General features: G+C 51.8%; 1 protein-coding gene across 4 annotated transcripts in view; it reads left to right on the plus strand.

Annotated features, from left to right (window-relative positions):
* Positions 1-9,672, plus strand: part of bcor (BCL6 corepressor) — a 32,071-nt gene extending 22,399 nt beyond the window's left edge. For all 4 annotated transcript variants that reach the window (XM_034562127.1, XM_034562126.1, XM_034562124.1 and 1 more), the window contains 5 exons: positions 5,636-5,802; positions 6,432-6,577; positions 8,605-8,682; positions 8,833-8,986; positions 9,083-9,672. In XM_034562127.1, coding sequence (XP_034418018.1) covers positions 5,636-5,802; positions 6,432-6,577; positions 8,605-8,682; positions 8,833-8,986; positions 9,083-9,413 — 876 coding nt within the window. In that variant the 3' untranslated portion in view covers positions 9,414-9,672. The remainder of the gene's footprint in view (positions 1-5,635; positions 5,803-6,431; positions 6,578-8,604; positions 8,683-8,832; positions 8,987-9,082) is intronic.
* Positions 9,673-10,355: the final 683 nt, after the last annotated feature.

Genomic DNA, 10,355 nt, shown 5'->3' on the forward strand with positions numbered 1-10,355 from the left:
GTCTCACTCTTTTGCTTTTTGCATCATTTCTTTCTATCTCACCCTTACTCGTGCTTTCTTCTCGCCATACTCCATCTTTTTTTTTCTCTTTCTCTCTCGCTCTCAGGTTTCCGTCCCCCACCCCCTCCACCCCCCACTTCCCCCGCTCTTTCCTCTCGGCACTCTCTTTCTCTTCCTCTCTTTGTGACTCAGATTGTCGTTGGCACCCCTCCTCCTCCTCCTCCCCGCTAGCGCACGCACACACGCACACTCCCCTCGCCTCCCCTCCTCTTGCCTCGCTCCGCTCTCACATCTCATTAATTTTCCGTGAGGCGAAGTGTGACACACACACACACTCACACAAGCACGTGCGTGCGCAGACAGCATGAGGGATCGGTGGGATCATTATACGGAGACTGATGCTCGCTGCCTCTCTCTAGCATCGGGAGTTTTTTCTTTTTTTCTTTTTTTTTTCTCTCCTTTCTTTGTGTAGCTGCCGATCGTTCGCTCCTAAACCGGATCCTCTCATTCTCCACACAGACGCGACAAGAACGAGACTGGCGTGTATTCTACTGAATCTCTCAACTCCCATTGCTCTGAAAGCTTTTAATTAAAGTTGGATGGCCCGCCGCCTCTCTCCCCCTCATCCCCTGGTGTTTGTGAGCCTAAGCGTCGTCGTCCCCCCACCCCCCCTTGTTGACAGATTTTACAAATTGATTTATTGATCCAAGTGGTTTTTATGCCACTTGAGCGTGTGTGTGTGACCAGCGACCAGCAGAGGTATCTTCACAGAACTGTAAATAGGTGTGGGTATCTTTTTGTAACTCATTAACTGCTTGCTTTATGGTCGCGTGTGTTTGTCGTACACATTTATGGTGATTAGGTGTGTGCGTGTGCCCATGTGTGTGTGTGTGTGTGTGTGTGTGTGTGTCCGTGATTACGTGCAAATGTGTGTGAGTCAGAGAGAGAGCAAGAGTGTGAATGAGAGGTAAGCACTGGGAGTATAATCGCGTTCTAATGGCCCTCTAATGTGCCGTGGTGACTGTGGTTAGCAGTGGCGGCGGCTGTTTTTCTCCCTCGCACACACACGCACACACACGCACACGCACAGGGTGCAGCGCAGCAGGGTTCAGTCAGCCGTGCTGGAGAGAAGCTGGCTCGTCTCTCTGATTTATGCGTCTCTCTCGAACGTTTTTTTTCCCCTCTCGCCCTCCCTCTCTCTCTCCCTCTGCCCCTCTTTACATTTTTTTTTTTCGTACCCCCTTCGCATTTTTCCCTTCCTGCGTGTAGAGAGGGGAGGAGGGAGGAGAAAACCTGAGACTACACAAACAAGGCGCTGACCGCTGCGCAAACAACAACCCCCCCCCCCCCCCCCCCCCCCCCCAATCCCTCCCTCTCTTTCGTTCTCTCCCCCCACCCCCCCTCTCTCAGGAAGCTCGTCTCTCACTGCCTCTGTGTGATAAGCCTGGGGCAGACCCCTGGGGCTCACACACGCACGCACAATGACATTTGTAGAGAGACACACCAATTTATGCATACTGCCCCACGCACACACACACATGCACGCACGCACACACACACAAGCCTGTAGACGCACAGAGCGCTTGTCTCACGCTGGTGTTTTAGCGCCGCAAGCTCCGGGCTTATCACACTCAGGCAGAGAGATATGAGGGCCTGAGAGACAGAGGCACACACACACACACACACACACACACACACACACACACACACACCAATACGCACAGAGAAACACCCGTTATGACCCAGTAAGCACAGGCATCCTGACGCGTTCTCCTCCATATGCTGCACACAGCGACGGCTCTCCGCACTCGCTGCTGTGCTGTCGCCCACAGACACGGACCCGCACATGCAAATTCCGAATCTCACCCTCACACACACACAGACACACGCACACGCACGCGCACGCGCAGCTCACGTGCTCACCACACGCAGACACACACATTCACAGAAACAGCGGTTGTTACCGGTGTAAGCACATGCACGGGCGCCTTTTTTTCTTTGTGCATAGACCTGCACATGCAGTGCCTGCCTCGTGCACGCACGCATGTAATTTAACACGCACTATTCTGCGCCGTTCCCGGTGGCCGGCCAACAGCGTGCATATTTCATGTTCGTTTAGTTTCGCGATCCGTGCCTCTGCACATGAAAGCCCACTCTCTTTCTACCTCCCCTCCCTTACTCCATTTTTATTCTCTCTCTCTCTCTCTCTCTCTCTCTCTCTCTCTCTCTCTCTCTCTCTCTCTCTCTCTCTCTCTCTCCGAGCATTTGAAATGGTAATGAGGAGAGATTCTGCGGATGTCTTCATCCCTCTCCCCCTCGTGCTGGGGCCCCTCTCGGCTCTGCCCATTGAAAGCTTAGATAAAGGTGCAATCTGTCATTTATTCTCCTCACATGAATCACTACTGATTTTCCTCCTCAAATCCATGTATGATCCGAGCAAAGAGAGGGAAAAAAACTAGATTTCATTTAAATTGCCCAGTTGGACCAGCATCTAGGATCGCAATACTTTTTGGACCAAAAACGGCGGCAATTAGTGGGTTCGCTTGTGAAGCCGTTTCCCACTGACTTTTCGAGTTCAACTTTGATGAACGTTGACTTTCAAATTTGCACTATTGACCAATAGCAAACCTTTTTAAGGGAACCTAAAATAGAGGAATTGAGCTTCCAGATCATCTGTAACCAAACCGTTCAGATTAATTTGCATATAAATTCCCTTTATCCATTTTCTAGTTAGCGACCGAGCTTGCTAGTTCTCCAACTAGTTGTTAGGTAACTGGCCAGCTAGCTTAGCGAGCAATTTTGGCTAGCTGGTGCCATAATTTTAGCATTAGGCTAGCTACTGTAGTGTGTCGCATGCATAGACTGTGTATAGGAAGTGGACTTCGTCGTTGTAACGTCACCTGTTGGTTTGTGGACTATATGGAAGTGACGTTGTATCCGTCTCTGGTAGCTGTAGCGACCTGTCAGTCACAAAGTAGCTACGCCCCTAAAGCATCCCCTGCTTAATGGTCTATTTGACTCTAAATGGACCATAATTTACTAAATGAACATCATGCTGTATTGAAGACTTGAAACTAGAGATTGAGACCATAAACTCAAGGAGTCATTTTCTTATAGATCTAACTTTTTGCAACTGGAGTTGCCCCCTGCTGGTCAGTACAGAGAATGCAAGTTCAAGACTCTTCCGCATTGGTTTCATGTTAGCTGTTAGCTCGCCAAGCACAGTAGCTCGGCAACTAGCATTCTGGTTATCGGCTGAGACCGGCGGCGTTTATTGAGTACGAATACGATACGTGAAAACGGGTGACTGTTCTTCAGTTTGCTAATAGCGCGTGCGTCAGTGTGAGATTAATTAACTCTATCTGACATCCCCAGAGGGCCACATTCCTCTTGTTACCCCAGCAGCGGTTCAACAGCAGGCTGGCTCACTCCGACACAAAACACCCACACGCTTCACTTGTCTGGGCACGCACCAACGTCAGCGCTCAGACTTTTGGCTCTTCATCGTACAGGAAAAGCCACTCAAGCATCACCTGCACATGTAATGCACGCACGCACGCACACACACACACACACACCTGTTGTATTTTAGGAGCATACAAGGCAGCGCTGCAAGGGGTTAAATGTCTGAGTGATGCATTGATTGCAGGCGAGCGCAGGGAAGCATTCTAGAGAGGGAGATTAGAGGACGGAGGGAAAGAGCGAGATGGGGAGAGGAGGGAGGGAGGGAGCGGTGTCTCATTTTACTGCGTGTGTGCGTGTGCGCGTGTGTGTGTGTGTGTGTGTGTGTGTGTGTGTGTGTGTGAAAGCCGAGGCTCTCGTGCTAAGCTCCCCGCTCTCTCCCAGCGATATTAAACATGGCTTCGGAGGTTTAGCGCTACGCCTCCTCCACAGCCACACTCACACATAACACGCACACATACACGCACAGATATACACACACAAGCACGCGCACAAACACACACACTTAGGTGAGCTGCATATCGACACTCTCTACCCGTCAGTCGCTGGAAACACTTGCTCTCATTCACTCAGTCACGCACGCACGGACGTCACGCACGGACGCAAACAGGCAGACGCACGCACGCACGCACAGTCAGAGAGCGAGTGGAATCCCCCAGAGGGGAGCTTCGGCACAGCGCTCCTGAATCTCTCTCCAGCAGGCAAACAGAGTGTTGGCAGGGAGCGGAAACCAGTTGGAGCGCTGTCCCACCCCCACCCCTCTCTTTTTTCTTGCACTTTTTACTTGCTCACTTCTTTTCTCTTGATTCCCCCCCCCCCCCCCCCCCTTTCCTCATTGTCTCCCCTTCCTCCACGGCTCGGTCGTCCTCCGTTCACCCCCCATCCACACACTTCGCACTTCCAACCCCCTACACCCCCACCCTTTCATCTTGTGTTACTATCAGCTGCAGCCCAGAGGACGCCCCGGCAGATTTCGTCCACAGATTCATTAATCTGTCATCTGTCGGGGGGGTTGTTGTTGCTGCCTCTGACTTTCTCCCGTTCTTCCGCCCTCTCCGGCCCTATTCTCATCCCTCCATCGTCAGCCTGTTCTCTCTCGCCCTCCGTTGCCTGCCTCTCCCTCCCTCCCTTATGTCCTACCGCCCTGTGCCGAGAGAGAGAGTGAGATAAATACTTGGACTAGACGGCAGGCTAGAATTAGCATAGAAATGGAAGTTCGGAGTCATTCCCCAGGTTCAGATGAGCAGCTTTCCTCCCCTCGGCACAGGACTGTTAGCAGGACAGAGTATGAGTGAGTGTGGACGTATGAATCTTGCATGCCAGGTGCGCGCACATATATATATATATATATATATATATATATATATATATATATATATATATAAATAAAGCGTCTAAACACTAAGACCCAGATACAAACACATTCCCGTAATGTGCACACACACACTTGTTTGACGTGGTCAGGCCCCTTATCGACACACTGCTGTCCCGCTCCCTATCTCCCCGTCCCCTCTCCGTTTGGTGGCAGCAGACGCCGCTCCAGTCCAATAAAAACCAGTCTGACTACTTAGTGCTGGATGCCCAACTGTCACAGCCCGAGAGAGATTCGAGGAAACGCTTCCAGCTCTCGAGCGCCTCCGTCCAATCTCTTTGTTCCGCTTCCATTACGCTGTGCTCAGAGCCCAACCATCGTAACCGGCTGCCCGCAGTGGCGTCCGGGCCCAACCACAGCGCACGCACACACGCGCACACGCACACACACACACACACACACACACACACACACACACACACACACACACACACACTTGTGCGTGCGTGCACAAGCGGATTCTGGCAGGCGAAATACAGTTGAGTCACACTTAGTCTCCTCTTTGTGTTTTGGCGCCAGCTCAGGCACTATAGGAGTGTGTGTGTGTTTATGTGCGCGCGTTTGTCCGGCGCAGGAACACACTCACTTCCTCCTTTCCCTAATTTCTCTCCCACAGGAACTGTAAAAGGGAAGGCCTGTTTGCGTATATGTCTCTTCTCTGACTTGTGCGTTTGGTCTCTTTTTGCTTCGGTTGTAGCCACACACACACACACACGTGCTTGCGCGCGCACACACACACACACACACGCACGCACACACACTAAACCCCTCTCTCCCCCTGTGTTGGCTGTCTCCCACTAGGAGGTGGTGCTGTACTGTCTGGAGAACAGAGTATGCGAGGTGAATCACCGGGACTACGCCGGCTACTGCGCTCTCCACGAGGCGTGCGCCCGCGGCTGGCTGAGCATCGTCCAGCACCTGCTGGATTACGGAGCCGACATCAACTGCAGCGCACAGGACGGCACCAGGTAAACAAACGCCTCTGTCCCAACACACACGCACACACACACACACACACACACACACACACAAACAAAGAGTCCGCACAAAATGCCTGCATAAACACAAGCATTTTTTTCTCTCCCCCCCCCTGCATGTTATAACAGGGCAAGCGTCGCTTGAGATTGCTCATAGCAAAGACATTTCTGGGATTGCTTTTATATTTGCTTGGCAGGAGCAGTGATTTGAGAGATTAGCTGCGGGTTTAAATGGGGAAGGCTAGTGCTTTCATCGCTGTGTTATTAAAAACGTACAGCAGGGGGTCTGTTCTAGGAAATGGGTCTTAACGGTGCATTGTGCTGCGGCTCATATTAAACCATTACTAGATTTTGAAACATTGGCGTCACAGTTGCATAGGTGAGGCCTTTTGCCAATGGGAGCAATATTGGAGACGTCCGCCCTGCTACGGGAGATGTAGTGTTTTTTATGGGAAAATGTGAGACTCTACCTCCGACAATACTGCTGAAATCCCCCAGAAGCCGGTCAGAGTATCACGAGTACTGCGAAAACAAAGCATCTATAAACTACATCGAGAGAGAAGTAAAACATGGTGGTGTTCCTGGTCGTGGCTAACGTGTACGTCTGTGTGCGTCTATAGGCCGATTCACGACGCTGTGGAGAACGACCACCTGGACGTGGTGCGAGTCCTGCTGTCGTACGGCGCCGACCCCACCCTGGCCACGTATTCTGGCCGGGGCCTGCTGAAGATGACCCACAGCGACGGCATGGAGCGCTTCCTCACCGGTGAGTTCCCAATCAGACGGCGTTCAGCCGAGGAGACTGACGTCATACGGACCGGTTTGATGAGTTGGATCAAATGTCAAAGCGAGGCGGTCTGGAGGACTTTTATTTCAGAAATAATGTTGGTCTATAAATATCCATGTTTTAGGACAATAAACATCCAAGTACTCAGATATGGCAAATAATTAATTAAAACACCAACACTTTATGAGTGGAAATTACACATTCAAATCTGTAAGGTCACTGTAAGGACATAAAACATTCAGAGAATATAATCTCTATTTTTTGGGGGGGAAATCTAAGTGTCTGATAGAAAAGACTTGTTTTTGTTGCCTGAAACGTACAATACACTAACTGAGTTAAAAACTATTTTGCAATGAGCGCAGTCGCTGAAAGCCCAGACAAAGTGGACCGTGGAGGCCAGGAAATTTGATTTTTATTGCGCATTTGACCACAAACGAGGTGAATTAAAAATAGATTAAAAGGTTTCCAGACAGCAGATGCACAGAGAGTTGATGCCGAGGTGGGGCCAAAGGGTAAATGGTTGAAAAGATTGGCTCCCAATGCTCCAGCCTCGCTTCATCCGCTGTTTGCCGTCCCTCCAGTGCTCTGACCTCTGTGCAACCCGTCGTCCCTCTCTGTAAATCCTCATCCTCCACCTCCCATGCAACCGTTGCTACAAGACACGTCTGTCTCTGTCGTCCTGTTTCCCCTCTGGCACCCCCACTCCCCGTGCTCCCCCCCCCCTCCCCTCCCCTCCCTCGACCACCTGTTAGACGGGGAGCCTCAGCCCGCCGGGTTGCGTGCTGCTGCCTCTGAGCTCCTCTATCTGGTTACTTAGCAACGCCAACTGTGTTTGCTCAGTGTATGTGCGGAAATGGGCTTCGCTCTGGCTGGAGACTCTGCTTTTGTATGCGTGCGTGCGCGCGTGTGTGTGTGTGTCTTTTTACAAGGCCGCCACGCTCGAGTCTGACGCATTCTGTATTCGGGGACGAGGGGGGGGGGGGGGATTTGAGGCTCGTCTGAATGCTTTGCAGCCGAGTTTGTGTACAGGAGGAGGAAATGAAAGTGCGCGCAGCCAGCCCCTTAATATTACATGAACATCCAGTTAAACCCGATTATCTGAGAGCGCGGCGTGGGGCTTTAGCGAGGAGAGACGCGCCGCGGGGGGGGGGGGGGGGGGGGGGGTGAGAGCAGGTGTGAGGTCACGCCCGGCAGGAAAAAGGGGGCGAGCGAGCAGGTTGAGCGCGGAAAGGGAGATTTTATGAGGCAGGCGGCCGGGGAAGGTGGTGCTGCATTTTGAAGAAGAGCGTGGACGCACGGATCGATGGCTGCCAGATTGACGGAGCAGGGGAGCGTGCATGGGGATGGGGGGGGGGGGGGGGGAGATGGAGCACCGGAGGGAGAAAAAAAACGAGCGAGCGATCGCCGCCCTCCCTCCACCTGGTCCCACTCATCTGGAGGCCGTTAATCCCTCCAAACACACGCCAGACGCCCCACGCCTCAGCACTGGCACAAAGCCCAGCTCTCGCTCTGCGAAAGTGTGCGTGTTTGTGCGCGCACGCTAAATACACACGTTGCTCTTGCTGTGTGTGCTTATCCAGCTCCCTCTGCTTGTTTGTTTCCAGCCCTCTCGCTCTTTGTGTACGTGTGTGCGTGTGCGTGCGCGCGTGTAGACTCGGCGACTGTGTGTGGTTCTTGTTTGATTCCTGGCAGCCCCGCTCTGAACCGAGCCAGCTCTAACCCAGCGGAGACAGTCGCTCTCCTCCCCCGTGGTACAGCCGCTGGCCCCTGACCACCGCCCCCCCCCCCCCCCCCACACACACACACACACACACACACATTTGCTCTGTTTGTTTGTCTTTTCTTTCTCTCGACCGCCCCCCTCCTCCCCCTCCTCCTCTTCCATTTTACTGCGCTCTTTATCCATTTTTCCGCTGTAGTCTTAAAGGGCAGTCGTGTCGGCCTCTGCCTGTCCCCAAGTCTCCGGCTCTTGAATAACAGGCTCCGCTCCTCTCTCCTCTCCATAGATTATTTCTCCGACCTTCAGGGCCGCGCGGATGACGACCCGGGGCTTTATTGGGAATTCTATGGCAGCGCCGTGTGTGGTGAGTACCGCTGCGCGTTTTGTTTGTGCTTACAAAGCTTCTTCTTTTTTTTTTAAACATCTTCCATTGCCATCGTCCTCTATGATAATGGAGATGCTCCCTCAGAATTATTCATGTGTTTTTTTTTCTTTTGTCTTTCGTGCGCGTCAGAGTTGAGCGAGGAGGGAGGTGTGTATGACATCCTGGCCGATCCCCCGGGCCCAGAGGACGAGGACGAGGACGATAAAAGAGAGGTGTTCGAGTTCGAGTTCTCCGACCGACCTCTGCTGCCGTGCTACAACATCCAGGTGTCCCTCTCTCAGGGGTGAGCTTTGATCTCAAGAGCAGACTCCGATTGTGGTTCTTACATTGCGTCTCTGTCGGCCCTCATTCCTAAACATTGCCCCCCCCCCCCTTCCAGGCCAAGAAACTGGCTGCTCCTGTCCGACGTGTTGCGCCGGCTGCGGATGTCGGGTCGCGGCTTCCGACAGGCCTTTCCCCACATGGAGGTGGTGACGGTGGCGGAGGCGGAGTTCTACCGGCAGGCCTCCCTGTCGCAGCTCTTCTCCTGCCCGGAGGAGCTGGAGGGATTCCACGCGGACAGCAAGGACCTGCTGGACCTGGTGGAGGACAGCGCCGAGCTGGCCGCCCTCCTGGGCTCCACGCTGGAGTGTCTGGACGACCGCTGGGACCGCGCAGGGGACAGACTGAAGGACAAAATCAAGGCCATCCACAAGGTGGGCTCGTCCTGACCAACCGGAGCCGCCGAACCCCGGACCTCGATCCGCATCGAGTGCAGTTCGCTTTAGAACCAACCAGGGGTTCCGATGACATGCCTTAGCCGGACAGGGAGGCTGCTCTGGACCAGCGCTGTACAGACGGACTGAAGCGGTCTATCCGTTAACCGAGGATCCATACATGTGTGACTCTCTAGACTTGATAATGGTCTTATTTTTATAAATTAATATATGTATAAATCAATAAATATATATATATATATATATATATATATATATAATATCAAGAGATTTTCTTTCGGATGTTGCTCACGACTCCTCCGTAAGATTTTGTACGGCAACAGATTGTGGTGGTGCCGACAGCGACGAGACGGAGTGTGTGAGCGCGCAGCACATAGTGCATGTGTGTAGCTGTACAGGATCGTACTGGGACTGTGCTATTGAATGTGGTATTTGTGTTTATAGGAAGCACATGATGTCCCGGTTTCTTTTTGTTCTTTTTGACCTTCGCGCTGGCTTTGAGCCTCGGGGGCTATTCTGTTGTATCTTCGTTATGTTCGAGTTTTGCTTCCCGTTTAGTCTGTAATTTAACACGCAAAACTACACAACTGTTTGTATCATAAAGTTTTAAGATAATGTTGATATTTACCCTTCGGCACAGAGCTTGTATATAACCGGGAGGCTACTGCAGTAAAGTCTTTTTTTTTTTCTTCTCCTGTTTCCTTTCTTTTTTTTTTGTGTGTTCATTTTTGTTTTAACTTTGTAATTAAATATCTCATAATTTGTATTTATATTTTACAAAAGAAGTTGCTTTAAAATAAATATACAAACTGCAAGATGACACGTGCTCCCGTGCCTCCTTTTGTCATTGTAGAAATTAAAGCTGGGCTGCGAAAACTTCCGTTTTCCCGGCAGCTCTGTCAAATTGAATCTTCTCACCTAATTATTGAACGCGGC

Source organism: Cyclopterus lumpus, chromosome 21, assembly GCF_009769545.1.
Source record: "Cyclopterus lumpus isolate fCycLum1 chromosome 21, fCycLum1.pri, whole genome shotgun sequence".
NCBI classification, from domain to species: domain Eukaryota; kingdom Metazoa; phylum Chordata; class Actinopteri; order Perciformes; family Cyclopteridae; genus Cyclopterus; species Cyclopterus lumpus.